The sequence below is a fragment of the Acanthochromis polyacanthus genome, chromosome 1, assembly GCF_021347895.1.
Source record: "Acanthochromis polyacanthus isolate Apoly-LR-REF ecotype Palm Island chromosome 1, KAUST_Apoly_ChrSc, whole genome shotgun sequence".
Classification (NCBI taxonomy): domain Eukaryota; kingdom Metazoa; phylum Chordata; class Actinopteri; family Pomacentridae; genus Acanthochromis; species Acanthochromis polyacanthus.
The window spans coordinates 53502796-53519623 of record NC_067113.1 but is presented as its reverse complement, the minus strand read 5'-3'; the positions used below and the strand labels follow the sequence as shown (position 1 = coordinate 53519623).

At 41.7% G+C, this 16828-nt stretch overlaps 1 protein-coding gene across 1 annotated transcript in view; it reads right to left on the bottom strand.

Annotated features, from left to right (window-relative positions):
* Positions 1-16828, bottom strand: part of snd1 (staphylococcal nuclease and tudor domain containing 1) — a 213992-nt gene that overhangs the window by 73619 nt on the left and 123545 nt on the right. The window contains exon 17 of the mRNA XM_022190155.2: positions 8170-8358. Within this exon, the coding sequence (XP_022045847.1) occupies positions 8170-8358 (189 nt within the window). The remainder of the gene's footprint in view (positions 1-8169; positions 8359-16828) is intronic.

Sequence of the window (16828 nt, the reverse complement as noted above, 5' to 3'; positions counted from 1 at the left end):
AAACTATCCAGCAAAGAAATCACATCAGTAGAGAAACAACACTCATAAGGACGAAAATAGATACAACACATACACAGATCAGCCACAACATTAAAACCACAGGGATGAACTGAATAACAATGATTATCTTGTTACAGTGGCACCTGTCAAAGGGAGGGATATATTAAGCTGCAATTGAACAGTCAGTTCTTGAAGTTGATGTGCTGGAAGCAGGGAAAAAGGTACAAGGATCTGGACAACTGACAGTTACCTAATAATGATGGACATATGAATGGGTCACAGCGTCTCCAAAGCAGCAGGTTTTGGGGGGGTGTTACTGGTAAGAAGTGTTTCATACCTATGAAAAGTGGTGCAGGGAAGGAAAACTTTAAACTGACAACAAGGTCATGGGCATCGAAGGCTCACTGATGTGTGAGGGGAGCCAAAAGCTGGCCTGTGGTCCCACAGAAGAACTACTGCAGCATAAATTACTGTAAACCTTAACACTGGCTATGATAGAAAGGTGTGAGAACACTCAGTTCATTGCAGCTTGTTGCATAGCTGCAGACTGTTCAGAGCGCCCATGGCGAGTCCTGTGAAAGGCAGCAGGATACACTATGGGGAGGAGGCAACCCGGTAGAGACAGTGTGATGCTCTGGAAAATGTTTTACTGTTAAACTTTGGGTTCAGTTGTACATGTGGATGTTACTTTGACACAAAGCACCTACTTAAACATTGCCGCAGGCCATGTAAGCCCCTTCATGATAACGATAGCCCTGATAGCAGTGGCCTCTTTCAGCAAGGTACTGATCTCTGCCACACTCCAAAAATTGCTAAATGGTTTGAGGAAGACGACAAAGAGCTTAGGGTGTTGATATGGCCATCAAATTTCTCAACTATCAACCAAGCAAGCATCTATGAGATGTGATGGTGCAACAAGTCAGATCCACGGAGGCCCCTTCTTGAAATTATTATGATCTGCTGCTCAAATCTTGGTGTCTGACACCACAGGACACCTTCTGAGGTTTTCTGAACTGACCGATCGATGGAGAACAATAACAGACAGGTGGTTTTATTGGTATGGCTGATGGGTGTAAAGAAGCTGTGACAGACAGGTGCTGTCTTATATGTAGAAAATATATTCTTCAACCCTGTCATTTACACAACACGTCTGAGTAACTGCTTGGTGTTGTGATATTAGTTACCTTGGATCAGCAGTTCCAAATACAGTCCCTGCATTATGCATGGGCTGCACAATGCAAGCAAAATGTTTCTCTGAAAGTCTTCAGCTTGGGCTACTTCACTGGAGGAAAAATGCAGACAGACAAAGGATAGGAAAGACAAACTATAAACCCAACACTGGCCTCGATTCAAATGTATTAAATTAAGATGAGGGAGCTCTCTGGAGTTGGCACTATATGACCAGACAATGTGCCTTTCTCTTTGATTCAAAGTTCTGCTATTCAAAATCTCACAACGGACTCTTCTGAAATCGTTCCAAAAAGCAATTGAGAAAATGCAAACAAGCTGCACACGCTCATGACCCTGAGAACATCAGCAAAGTTGCAAAGACATATTACACTATACAGGGTAAAGCTTTTCTCTTATTTCATTATCCCTTTCCATTCTACAGGGGGAAAGTGTGTTGCATAAGGAGATCCCAAGAAAGCAGGGAAGCATAAAACAATTTCAAAAAAATGGTAATCCATATGGCAAGAAATAAAGTCGTCAGGTATAATGTGTAATCAAAGAAAACCTTTCTGGCGCGACATGAAACACTTTAAAAATAAGTGAATTCCTTCCACCAAGACGACCGGCAGCTGCTACGATTTTACCATAATAAAAGTGCCATGGCAGGAAGTTGGACTAGACTTTTTTGTGATGATTAGATTGGGGAGAGAGGAACCTTAAAAGTGGTTAGAAAATCTTAAAACATCAGCACTTTGCACCTTAAGAATAACTTCCACTGCAGTTCTTTCAAACACAACTGAGGTGTTTCATTTTCATCCAGGCATGAGAAGCAGCTTCCTCAGCTGCCATTCCTGCTAACTCTCAAATAGTCTAGGCAGGTGTCGAGAAGGGTCGTTAAGTGAGTGTCGCTTTCTGTGATTGGTCATGTCGTGGTCGTTGTTCCTGGCTCAACACTGCACAGCTTTCATTTGTTAAAATTCAAGACAACAATGACAGCAGTAAGAATCACACCGGAGAGATAGAAAAGGATGAGCAGAATGGAAATACAGGTGTAGTCAGGTGCTTATGCCATTACATCTCAATTCTTTACAAAGTCTAATGCAATTTATGAGAAACAAGCAATAACACTGATTATTTCTTGTTAGCCAAAAATCTCTCTGCAGAGTGCGGACAGGCAAAGACTAACCCCAGAACGACTGAAGTTAAGAGGAGATCATTTGTAAAAGCAGCCAAGAGATTTGGCTACATTTAAGAAACAACTGGCAGCATCATCCACAGAATGAGCTAAATTTACTTTATTTCTCTTCAAGTCTCGATAGATGAGCTACTTTAATATTAATCCCCAGCATTTTTCCATGATATTGCCTGGTGACTGCCACAGGTAATTTTACTGTACAGGGCCGAGAAAATGGGAAGAGAAAAAGAGAAAAGATTGCAACCCTGAAAGCATTTCACTGGCCTCAGGGCTTAAGAAAGCACTGAGCATGGCATTAATAGAAAAGGGACCGTCATCCATGGAAACTAAACAAGGCTGTAGGATGTAATTCTATGTAGTCCATATACAGAAGACTGAGAATCTGCAAGCCACGTAAGTAACAGAAAATGGTCTTTTATTGTACAAATCCTGCATTTCGTCTAATTTCACTGAATGTAAATCCCTCCAGGTAAAATATACAATTATACAATACCACAAAGACTTTAACAGAAATGAGTGGGGCACAATGCTGACCATAGATAGTCCTTAGAGTGAAACCAGTTCACTAGAGGTAAACCTCCTACAGCCTGGACTCGGAGACAGAAGCGAATTTGCTTTGCTAAAAGCTATCTTGATTCATCCGGTGTGTTTCTGCTTAGCCAGGTGTGTGATGTGCTGACTGCAGAGAGGACACAGGGTAGATGGGAGGACAGGGAGATGTTTTTGCACAGTCTCTGAAAACAGTAAGAAATAATAGATAAAAAGCAAGTGGGGATTTTTTTTGTGTGAGATGTTTGGCTTGTGAGGTGAGCCACTTGACCCTTGAGAGCCAGCCAGAGGCAACTGCAGTGAAGTAAAGACACACAAAAATGCAATGTAGCGATATGATCAGACCTGCTTCCATTGTTAGTCAGTCGATAATAGCAAATTTGAATGTTGTGATTTGCGTTGCAGTACTGAAACAGTTCATCTGGGCCATGTGTAAGTGTATACTTGTAAACAGGCCCTCAGGCAAACTGACTGTGAAGTCGACTGGACCGGCAACTCTAGGTACCACAGGGAAAAAATGAATGCTGAAACAAGATTATGTACTTCAATCAGGCTCCGCCAAGGACACGTCACCGGGCTCAATGTCAGAACGACGCCGCTCCAAGTGCTTTTGACAAGTGCCGTTGATGGACGTGTGAAGTATACGGAATGGCAGCGCCAGATCCTGGGTTTTATGTCTTAGAAGGATTTTTCTTACCCCTCAAAAATGAAATACAAATGATGCAGGTGCCTGACTCACTCTGAAGAAACTGCCCTGCATGGTGCAAAAACTGCAGAGCAGCTAAGGTGAGTGGGGTCATGAGCGGGATTCATTGAGTAGTTGAAGGAGGACAGAACACAAGAGAATGAGTTAAAAGGGTAAAGATGTGAGAACAGTGAAGAGATTAAAAGGAAGACAGTGGTCTGTGAAGAGGGCTGAGTAAGACTGAAGGAAATGGGCGGGCAGTGATGAAAGGAGAAGAATCCCGTGACATGAAATATCTTTAACAGGGGTTGTCATATCCTCTTTTGCTCTCTTTTTCCACTCCCTCTCTTTTCCATCTTCCGCTCACCCACTCTGAGGCCCATCAGAGTGTGTTAATCTCCTTCAAGGTTGGGTAATTACTGCAAAAAAAAGACCTTGCTCAACAGAAAGCACACTTTGGTTATTATTGAGGGCCGATTGTTGATTCATCTCCTCATAATTAGGCCATTCCAATTACTAGCATGTTTCTCTCCTCTGCCGATTCACAGCGACTAGTTTTACATGAGATGCTGGAAAGCATGGACTTGCAGAGTCGAACCTAGAGCTTCTGGGAGTGCAAATTGATTTCCCTCTCCATAACTCCACCTCTTAATTTCGGGAGTATTCCATTTGATTTCTCTGTTTCTGAAGCCTGAAAGTCCCTGAGGCATAACCGAATATTGACAAATCAACTCCCACACCTGTTCAGTCTTACGGGAACGTGAATGAAAGCTACACTTCTCTGCTCCCAATCCTCTCTGAGCCAAACTGCTGGTCTCTTGTCAAATTTATTTCTCTCAGCTGCAGCGAGGGAATACTGGAACATCATACGAATAGCTGCAATGAGACGTCCCGTATTACAATGACAAAATGCACTGTTCTTGCAATGAGTCTAGTTTACAGAGATGCCTGGTAAGCAAGAATTTGTTTTTTTGCCCCGAGGAGAATCCAAATATACACGAGAACACTTTACAAACCCAGGCAGGAGATTTAACAACAGGGCATGAGCATCACTGCTAAAACAACATAAAAATAAGTCTGCACAGTGTCCTGGGTCTGTCTTCTAGCTGAATCATGTCAATGTAAGCACTAAAACAATGACAACACTCACAGGGCAACACTCTTTAGAGAGATTTATGTAGCTTAGCTATAAATAAAAGTAATGCGAAACAGAATGGGCCTACAACTCGAGCCTTCTGCATGTATGGAGCACTGTTGGGCTTGCTGGGAGGACTGTTCCAAATATTGTTCCAAGAGATGCTGATACACATAATCAAAATATGCTGAGCTCTGGTACAGGCTCTTCTTCAAACCCTTTGGAATGCTTCATTTAGAACACAATCACTTTGTCCCATTGGTCTCATTGTAGCAAAATCTCATATTCATTTAAGTCATTCGAACTAAGCAGTTTTGGTTCAGGATGCTACTGCAGCAAGCCTCAATCCCCCTTGTTGTCCCGGGTCCCTGCTGGACCACCAACGCAAAGTTTTCCTTAATGAGTGTTGTGTGTGCGCAAACACACACACACGCCCTGAGTCCGCTTCATTACGACAACCTTGTTTTCTTGTGGAGACGCCTGACGCAGCAGTACCACTGATGTCTTCCATATCTACAGCCGTAGGGACAATAGAGAGAGGGAGAGAGGTGGAAGAGATGCAATCTGCCCTACCTAGCCTCAGCCGACACACAGACAAAGACCAGCCACGACTTCAAAAGAGAAAGACAAAAAAAAAACTGCCAAGCTCTCAGCTTTTCTCGAGATGGTCTCTACGGGTTAATTAGAACACAGAGTCCCACCTCATCTGCCTTCAAGTTGCATAGTATGCATTCACACACGCATTCAACTAACTGCCCTGTGCTTCGCGAACACAACACACTTTCTCCACTACACGCACACAAACAAATCAGGCTGTGGTTGATCTGTCCACCGGTGCCTGTGGCGCGCCAACATCAAACATAATCACCGTCTGTCTGGTCAATTCAGGCCCCATTCTGCCGTCTTTCCTCACGGCCCTGTCCGCACTCAGGTTAGCTCAAGTCAAAACCTTGTGGTGAAAGTCAATCTGTCTGAACGCTGCAAAGGGGGTTGGAAACCGGTAGTGAAATTGTTATCGGAGGTGTCAGGAATGTGCCTCCCTGCTGCAGCTAGATTTAACATGGCAGGGTCTGTGTGCTCACATCGCCGGCAAGATGTTTTTTATTTTTTTTCCCTACCAGACAAAGGTTCACCTGCGCACCACTCTCCACATATTTAGCTCTCTCTTTCGGTGTTTTGAGAAAAGGAAGACCAGGATGGAGAGTAATTGTAAGAAAAAGAGAAGCGCCGAGAGCGAGCAAGACACAGAGTAGGAACACACAGACAATGAACATGATGGATTCTGGGGAGGGAAAAAGAACACAGCCCCTTCTTGGCTCCAGTAATACATCACATTTATATGGGGGAGAAGAGGCATTTGTGTCTCCTCAAGGACCCAAATCAGTAGAAGTGTGTGGAAGAGAGAGAAGGAGCGAGCGAGCAAAAGAAATAAGTTACGGAGATAGAGAGAAAGAGGACAGCGATGACAGCTGCCTGGGCACTTTGTGCATCTGCCAGGGGTGACTCGTGGAGCCATAATGAAAATGCAGGGCGAGATCAGGATCGCAGTGAGAGAGGCCTCCAATCCGTCACAGGGCTCTCAGTGAGGAAAGGAAGCTTCAATGATAAAAGTAAATATGTGTCTATTTGCAACCCATGATGGAGCATTTTCACAATACTCTATGCTTTAACTAGAAGAGCTCAATACGGTATTACATTTTACTCAAATTTAAGTTGCCAGCCGGGGATGATGTGGTGTTACTTCCCATCATTAATAACTCATTAATGGAACAAAGAGCTTTTATATTCTACCTAGTCCTGAAGGATTTTTGTTCCTGCAGGCTGCATCTTTACCTCTGCTAGTAAATTCATAATGCCAACCGATGTTGAAGGTGTAAAGAAAGCCGGTTGGTCATGTAGCTTTCAAGGACTGGACCACACATGGACACTGTAAAGGAGGCCCACAGGCAGACTGAGGACGTAGATCAGCAATGTGAAAATCAACAAAGTAAACTTGGATCTGGTGGCACAAATCAGTTTTTCAGTGACGTGCATCAGAACCATGACACCATGGGAATGCTGGATGATATCTTGAGTTTTAAGCACTAGGGGGTTGACTGATTATTGGCCTGGCTGGTAACTGGATCAGACATTCAGCATTTTTCCATTTATCTGCATCGTTCTTTCATTTCATCTTTTTTTAAACACTAATTCTCTGTAAAATAGATTAATTTTAAAATGTGATAGTTGGCGTGTTCTATCTGTGGTCACCACTGTGTGGTCTTGAGCAATGTCCCATCTACTGCATCTGATTGGTGACATGCCTAGAGTCACAACAAATCAACACTGGTAAATAAAATGAAGCAATGTTCAAAAAAAAAAAAAAAAAGGTATTTCAACAAAGTTGAACAAAATACAAATCCGCTCATAACAGTGTCTATCGGGTCGCTTGATTTACTAATAAACCCTCTGAACCCCAAAATGATTGAGTGGGTTTGAATGGCATTCTATGTATTTGGAGGGGAATGCCAAAATGGCAGTATTTATCAGAACAGGAAACTGTAAAAACAGAAAAATAGAATTTTCAGATTTCCAACTTTCAGATGTTCATTGAATAACTCATCTGTCGTGTGCAATTCTGTCAAGAACAAAAAGAAAAAAACCTAAGCTTAAAGTCATGATATTTCATTCAATCTCTTTCATCTACATGTATCATTTAAAATTTTGAATGACAATATATTGTTTGCTCTAACCATACTCTGCAAAAATAAAAATAAAACTTCTGCACTTCTGGATGCAACCATAAATCTCTTAGCGACTCAACTGCAACAACAGTCATTCACCAAAATTTAGGAACTTTTTTAGCTGACTAAGCTGTGTTTACACAGAGTAGATTAAAGACAAATATGGAGATAAATTAAAAAATGTCAATAGCTAAATATCTATAGCACGTAGAGACACCTTCCCCCCCCCCCCCCCCCCCCACTATTTGTACAGTACCTGTGGGCACTTGGAAAAATGTTGTACATGCAGATTACAGAAGACTACACTTTTAGATTCATGGCACTATAACCATGTCACTCTGCACAGAGGATGTATTTGAAATCATTCTACTTCTGTGCTGTTTCCATAGAGGTGCAGGACTTGGTATGGCAGTGAAAAATGAGCCTACAATGAGTAAAAACGTGACAGGAGCAAAAAAAAATTGCGCAAAAACTGCTTGGGGTTCAGAGGGTCAAGTACATCTGAGCAATATAAAACTAAATGCCATGCTGGCTATCCAAGTCTTACCTGAACAAAATTTAGTGTTGGGTATTAACATGAGGGATGCTAAAATAAACTCTTTCACTACTTAAAAGCTTCATGAGGACAGTTTGTCAGTCGGGACTCATCACTTTGATCGTTTTATAGGACGTACCGTAATTTCTGCTCTTGTAGCATCTAAATGAGACCTACCTTCTCTTTCCTCTGTCGGCATGCGTCCTCTGCTGAGACCAGGGTTTTGTAGTAGGCGCTGCGCTCTGCTGTGAAGTGTACCTTGGACAGAGCATTTTCTACCAGCGCCACAGACAGATTCACACCCTCAATGTGCAGCCAGCCAATGAAGTTCCCTGCTTTGTCCATGCTCTCCACTTCAACTTCCACCTGGAACACAGAGGAGGGAGGGGAGAGAAGAGGTTCAGTTAATGTTCTGTATCGAGATGAGGTTAGAGATTCCTTTCCAGCAATGAAGTGGAGGGGGTCCTCTGAGGGGACGCCACTGTTCTTAAATAGACGCATCAATGGAGACCTGTGAGCTTTCTATTGATTTGGTAACACACACACTCACACAGATCCTGCTTCACTACTCTGCTGTGGGTTTCCCAGTGAGTGGTCTGTGGTCAGTGTGGCACACATTTTTATCAACATAAAAACCCAGCGGTGACCTCGTGTCTTAACGGATGTTCAGGTTAACATTTTGAATTAATCACTACCGTCATCTTTCAAGAACGCGTCTATTTGCATGACAACGGCAGAAATCAGAACGCCTGCTGAAACAGTGGAGGATACTGGTGGCTTGAAATTACTGTCGCGTATGCACTTCAACCTTAATTAAGACTCTAAAGATCTTCATCCTACGTTTTTTCATAATGTAAATCATTTTCAATTAGTGACAGCCAAGTTGCCACTCCCTTGAGTAAACAAATGAGGGCGCTGAAATGGCTAACCTGCTGACAAAGTAGGAAAGATCTCACAACATTGCCCGTGATGGACTATAACCAAATTCTGCCTATTCAGGCTAATTATCTATTCATTACGTTTTGTTTCATAAGTGATGGACGACCAGGGAAAGAAGGAAAAAAAAAATTATAGATTTTTCCCCCCTACTCTAAAGCCTAAAGTCAGCGAGAAAGTGAGAGGGCAGGTGTGCTGAAGAGATAGGAAGAAGTCAAGCGATTAAGACTTGGACTGCTTAGCCCTGCAGTCACAAGGGAAATCTGAAGGGAATTAAGTTTGTAAACTGCTCTGCCTTGTTCTCAGCTAAAGTAAAAAGCTTTTATTGCTGAATGCATAATGTGTTCCATTATTGAGCATAAAATTGACAGCTTATGCATACAACAGTGACATACATACAGAGGGGTGACAAATTAAGGAAAAATCAAACATAAAGCGCAAGTTAATAAGGTGTTGGGCCACTCTGCATCACCAGAACGGCTTTAGTGAGCCGTGGCATTGATTCTCGTAGTCTGCTGAAGAGGTGAACACCATTATTCTAAAATATTACCTCCTTTTGTGTTTTAAAGATGGTGGGGGAGAGTGTTGTCTAACATATCGCTCATAAGTGTTCAATGTGGTTAAGATTTAGGGACTGTGAAGGCCATAACATGTGATTTATGTCATTTTCAAACTCATCAAACCACCCATGAGCCCTCAAGCCCTCTGGATGGGACATTGTTCTCCTAGAGGTTTCACCATATGTGATCATTCAAACCACCTTTCTGTTAATTTGCAGTGACCCTTCCATCAAAAGAGAAAATGGACCCAAATCATGCCAACAAAATGCCCCCAAAAACACAACCGAGCCACCAGATCCCTCATTGTAGGGGTCGTGGTTCAGGCTTTTCCTTCAATCTGTCCCGCATCTGTATGTTGATAGTTTCTGGATCCAGTTACACCTTGGATACAGGCTTTTCAATAAAAACCTAGCCAAAAGACACACACTGTAACACTTTGTTGTAACAACACTTGTTCCACCAGCATGTCAGTGAGACAAATGCCTCACAGAAAAGCCCGTTATCAGTGTTAAACTGTGCCTTACTAATTTATGTCATGCACAAAGCCAGCTGTTTTCTATTAAATAATAAAATTATCAAAACCACTATGCTTGTCTTCATGTAAAAATGTTTTATATAGAGACTCCATAAAAGAAAAGAGCAGCTAAGACATTGGTCTAGCCTTCCAGGTCCTGACCGTGACACAGTCCAAGTTCACTCATACCTCATCCGCCTCTGTATAATCTGCTTTTTCTTACCGTCTTCTCTTTTCCATTCCGGCCATCTCAAATACTAACCCCATTTTATCTCTCTTTGTCTCTAAGTGCAGAAGCAGTTACATAACTGGGCTATAAGAGCAGCACTGGTCCTCTGAGCATCCAAATGTCAAATGGGGGAGTGGGCGAGTGCTGGGAAAAAAAAAAGAAATGGAACAGAAAGGCTAAAACCAACGTAACTGTTACCAGCTACCATGAACGCAGCGAATGCAAAAATAAAAATAAAACAATGCTGACAACTAAGAGCAACAATCATAGCTGGGAAAATTTCCAATTTGAAGGCAAAACAGAAACTCGACTAAAAGTTGCCTTCTCTGTTTGAAGAGACATGATGTTGGGCATCGTTGTTTGAAGTCCAAACAATAAAGTCCGCACACGGAAAAACCTGTTGATTATCACTATGAAGAAAACAAAAATGGGGAGATACAAAGGGAATTCTGGTGGCCTTTGTAGAATACGTGAAAGCCTCCAGGCTCTTCATTTTTAGTCTCATCAGTCCTTTAATTAGCAGAAGATTTCTTACAAATATTCATTAGATGAATAATACCACGGTCTGTGCCACAAAGCCAAAGACAGGGGAATAAAAAGACATAGCGGTAAAAGACAGAATAATATTTCCACAGGGGGAAATTATACACTTGAATGTTTCATAGCCTGCTTGTTTTCATATTTTATTTTACAACAGAAGAAGTCACATCAACCATGCTGTAATAAGAAACAATGGAGAAAGATGTGGTGTGGGGAGGAAACTGTTAAAAATTATGGGCTATGCAGGCACGTGGTCTTCCACCCTTTCAATCATTATAGATCAAAATAGAGTGCGTTTCTTCCTTAGACCACTAACATGGGACACTTCATTTACCACATACTGCTAACCTTATGGAAAGAAAATTAGCCGGCGACTAAGTTGATGACGACAAGATGACTAAATGTCTCTCGTCAAGGCCTGGAGGGGTGGCATTACTGCACACAGCATTAATTATGACAAAAACGGATGCTGAGGAATAACGGTACAATACCAGAATAGCTGCAAAATTATAGAGTGTGATTGATTAGCGGCAAAGTCAACAGGCCAAGCACACACATTAACCTGTCAAATACGCACCAGAAGGATGTGCTGTGCTCTCCTGTGCCTTGTTGTAGCAACAGCCAAACTACAAGTGGACCATTTAGCTTAATCAATAAATCAATCAACAGAAAATGATGCCAGTAGTTACATGTATCTGCAAAGGCAGACAATGCGACACACAGACTGAAGCTGAAACCTTGTAAGCATCATTAAATAAAAAAAAAAAAACCTGACATTTCACGGGGTAGTGAGAAGAGATGAAAGGGGCTAATAAAGAGGTCCAATGTGCAATTGAAACAGACAAATTAATTTATTTAAAGCGAGCACAGGCCTAATTTCCCACTGGCAGAATAACATCAGCTTGGAGAGGTTTAGCATTCATAGCGGGATCGCAGAGTAACACTGGTGTTAGCACGATATGCGGCACTTAACACTAAAGATCTGACAAATAGACTGATCACAGCTCATTTATCCAGTGAACCATAATGAGAATGTGTCACTGCCTCGTCTTTATATTTTGCTTTCAGACTGTTTTTTTACTTTTATATTTAACATGCTTTTCTATATACATGTTTTGACAGGACTTTGACCTAATATTTTGCTGTTAAAGAGCTATGTCTGTAAGTTAAGTTACAGCTTTACCAACAATTAGAAAGGATCCAATATTTGGAGATTGGTCAACTTATAACAGGAAGTGGCCCTTTTCCAGACATTTCATGTAATAAATGATTAAAATAATCGACAGCTTAGCCTATAGTGAAAATGATCCTCATTTAATGAATATTGCCACCAACGAGGAAAATAATTCCATCTTTGTGTGAGGAAACAGTGCCACCCTACAGCTCAGGAACTTCATCTGGAGTCTTAATTTCAGAGTGTTACAAATGCAACCCTAGAATTTAAGTTCCTCCTTCCTTCAAAGTAAATAGCTTTGGTCAAAATGTGAGAGGACAGGGGAGGCGGAGTGGAAACTGCTTTGAGTAGAGCCCAGATGGTTCCCAGCGGAGGGCTCCTCCGAGCCAAGATGGCTCCCGCCGGAACACAAATGGGCTCTGGTAATCTCATAAACGCTGGGATTGTGTCGACACAGTGGACGGAAAAGAGAAAAAGCAAAATACGCATACACACAAAGCTATGCACGTGTGTGTGCAGGCACATACACATGTGCAGTCATTCACAAGCACAAAGACAAAGCCATTTGGTAGCATTGAAGTGAAACCTGGCCCAAGGGCATGTTTTAAAACTGCAGCAGATTTAATTCACTTAGCTGTTTGAAAGTGAACAAAAAAATCTAGCAAGACTGCGGTAGGTGACGCTTCATGTCAGAGCCAAACCCTGCACTAAAAGAAAATGGAGGGAAATAGTAAGCTGGTAATTTAAAAATTGGCAAGCAATGGGATTTCCTTTTATCACCCCTTTCAAACAAAACAAATTTTAATACCTGGAGAGAAAACGCAAAAGGATAAATCAGCAAAGGTTACAGTAAACAGGGTGTGTCCATTTAGGATCCTGAGCCATTGTAGAAGCCATTAGGTCCAACCTGGCATACCAGTGAGAAGTCTGATTCAAGCATTGCTGTAAGCACATATTATGATGCACTATGCATTCTCTCATCACGAAAAGGGAGCCGACGTTGTACTGTGCACAGTGCAAGGCACACAGGAGATTAATCTGTCAGTCAGAGCTTTCAATCATCACTGATGGCAGCGCTGCCACAACTTAAATCTGAATTTTAGTGCGTGTTCCAATTACTGAGATCACAGTTATCACCTTCGAGATTTAGGATAGCACAAGTCAAAGCACCAATTTTGGTAGTAAAAGTTTAAAGGCCAAGGCTTTGATGATGGAAATTTAGCTTTTGCTCAGAGTGTACTCCCGGGCTGATAGAGTGTGTGTAAGAGAAAAGTGGGTGAAGGTCTGTGCGTACCTGCTTGTCAAAGACAGCCCTGCAATGTGCAGATGTAAGCACTGCACACCGGGAAAACAAACTGGCAGGTGCAGATGTTTGCAAATGTCTTCATTTATCCTCATTAAGCAGCAAGGAGATGACTGTTTTTACAACTACTGTACTCTGGGCTCAACTGAGTCTGCATATGTCTGTGTGTATTGGAAAGAAATCTGGAGAAAAAAAAATCTATACTTTTTGAGTGGCAAATCATGCATGGTGCCTGTCTGCATCTTTAAATTAAAGCACACACGTTTTTTCCTCTATATCTTTGTCCTACTACAGTATCTGCTCATGTCCCTCATGACCCTGACTCAGAGAAAACAAATACGACAGGCAAACAGAAACAATGTGAGGAGCAGGAAAAAAGAAAAGACTTGAGTCACTCCCACCTACAGCCCTTTGCTCATCCAGCAGAATAAGCCATCTATTAAAGTGAGCCTTGGTGAAGACTGAAGGAATGATGTGGGGGTGTGGAGTGTGTATAGGTGTGTGTGTGTGTGCGCGCCCTCCTTTTGTGCACAGGAGCAAAAAGATCAAGCCTACTCTAAGCAATGAGGGATCCTAAGCTCCATATTGAGGTGCAAAGTGGGTAGAAGGGGGAGAAAAAGAGGGAAAGCAAACAGATAATCTCTATACCTTAATTCATATTCCTCGCCTTCCCTGTTCACTTAAAAAAAATCAATGGCTCTGAACACTTAATTCAGAGTCATGAATGTCACATGAAAAGGACAGTTTGTCCTTTTCAGTGGGCACATGTGGATTTAAGCAGAGAAGGTGAGCAGTGACGGGTCAGCTTCACTGCTCTAAGCCCAGTCTTGCGTGAAGACTCCATTTGCAGGTATGAACAGCCCAATCTAACAAAAACCCATCATCTCTCCATAATGCCCTGCATTTTGCCTTATATGGATCATTTTTCTACGAGGACACACAGAGATCCTTTATATGACACATTTGTACCCTCGAGCGAGACGTGCAACCAACTCTGATCAGATTTCAACAAAAAATCAATATGTCGTGAAGGTGTTGTGTTTGGCGGAGATAATTAATCAGAACTAAATTGCAAACTGCATCAAACTGTCCAGGATGACAGATGAGCAGGGAGCTAAATAATGGACAAGTACCACTAAGTAATAAATACACTATTAGGGTGACAGAGTTGTTTAAAGCCATGACAGCTACGTGAACTTGTTCGGCTTCAGAGAGATCTTGTAATGTGTGTTGGTGCATGTACAAGAGAGAGCTTGAAATTAGCGTGGATATGCTTTAGGTGGAGTAATATGTGTGGGATGGTGTGCCTGTTTCGATGGCTGTGTAATTGTTTACACACCAGAGAGCAGGAGTAACATCTCTGTAGTGTTGTCGTTTTGCAAAATCACTGGCGGTCATTTGGTCGGAAAACACAGGCGACATGCAACAGCTACGTGTCGCCCTCTAAAATCATACCACAGTTCATTATCAATAGTGCATGGCCATTCCTACGGTCCATAAACTGTTGTTAATGGGACACAGTAGCACAGCAAGACGAGGAAACAGAGCCATGTGCTGAACACCTAAAAATAAGCATTAACTATCTGATTATATTATTAGTTTCCTTTTTTAGGGGTAGCTATAATGATGCTTTGAAAATAAAGCACTGGCTTTCAGAGAGCCGCTCTTTCTTGGATCTTTATCTTCAAGTCTCACACCAGGGGTTCCTGGGTATTAAAAGGCTAAGCATGTTAGCATGTTACTGTGGTTGAATCTAGAGAGGAAAAGGCCAGTTGATTCTGGCAGAAATCTATAAATATAGATCAACTTCAAAGAAAAAAAACGAAGAGAGAGAAGAAATGAATGAGTTAAACTAACCACTATTGATCCCTTAATGGCATAGATCAGGCTGGGATGTAAATAGTGTGTTAATGGGGCCTGTAATTAAAAAAATATCTTCACATGGAGAGAAGAGCTGCAGCTGGTGTTAAAGAGAGGTGAACGGACAAAACTGACCTGTGTATCCCCCGAGACAAAACAGGAAATAAGGGTAGGGTGAAAGGGGGCAATTATGAAAAGGCGAGGATAGATGTGTTCTACTTCTGTTAGTATGATATCTGCTAATATGAATGGCCTATATAACATACACATGAGACAACCGCATGCATTTACTGCTGAAAAAAAGTGGGTAATGTTAAATATTAAACTTAATAGTAGGTGACACTATTTGTTCCAACACATTCTCTCACACTGGCAAAAACTCAAGAGAATGAAGAATTTCACTCTCTGACAAGAAAGTTGGCCTTTAGCGCCTTGTCCACACAAAATAAAACAAAAATAAATCAGGTACGGCATCAACAAGACGAAACAGGCTTTAGAAGGTTCCCCGACAGCGTCCTACCCAGCAGGGGGCCTGTGGTTGTGGGTTATTGACGACTTTGTTGTGCGTCCTCGCAGTACAGCTGAAGCTCTGGCACCGACAAATTCCAAAGTAGGTTGAGTCATTAACTGTCCAACGGGTCAGGACAAACAGTTATTTATCAGATGTTGATTGAGTTAAGCCTGGGGCAGTGGGGGAGGTAAAATATATTTAAAGACGTAGTCCACATTGTTTCCAAGAAGGTGTCAGCTGACATGTTTGCAGTACATGCATTAGGGCTGCCACAGCTCCTTTTCTATTGATTATTCTATTTTACAGATTACCTCATGAAGGTTTTCCTTCTAAAAAAATATATATAATTTAAGCAGTTTTCTTGTTGTTATTTGATTTATATAAACTGCATTTCATCTACTAATGTATTACAGAAAACACTGCTGGTTAACATGTAGTCTTAATGAGCAGCATTTTAGTTTCTATTTCACACTTCACATCTGATACCAGAAACTGTAAATGAGAACAGCTCTATTTGGAATTCAACTGTAGTTAAATACACTAAATGTGAGTACAGAGAAAGAAATGAGCTAACAGGTGTGAAGTGCCTAAATACTGAATAGTCCAAGTGTTTCTCTTCAGGTGTTCATGCAGCGTGCTGCTGTGTTACACCACTAAAAATACATACTTCTTTTATGTTCCATTATAATTTCAAGTACACCCATTTTCTTTAGCCCTTCGGACTTTTACAAAACACAAGCTTTTGCTGCAGCTGCAATTATCTAAATCCGCAAGTGCCCACTGCAGTTGACCAATGATTGAAGCAAATTCAATTTGAAAAAACAAATTAATAAAACCGAAACGTGTAATAATGCCAACTACTCACAGCAATATCGTGAAAATAAGGTGTAGGGAGTGAGGATTATGTCAAATGAAAGAGTAAAACTGAAAGAGCTGGTCTGCAGAAGACAAGTACAACAAATCGGAGGAAATGTTAAAAGAAGAACAAAGCTTTCCATTTCCAGTGTGGTGTAAGGCGAGGATTGGCCTGACCTCGGCAGGATATTGCTGTCCAGAGTGCTCGCAGCAGAGCTCAAGTGTGTCTCAATCGACAGCAAATTAACCAGTGTTCCCTCCAGTCAATCTCCCCAAAATTGAGGAGAAGCAGGTAAGTTTGAATTGGTATATTCTTAAGACTTTCTATGACTTCACCACCAGCAGCTGCTACAC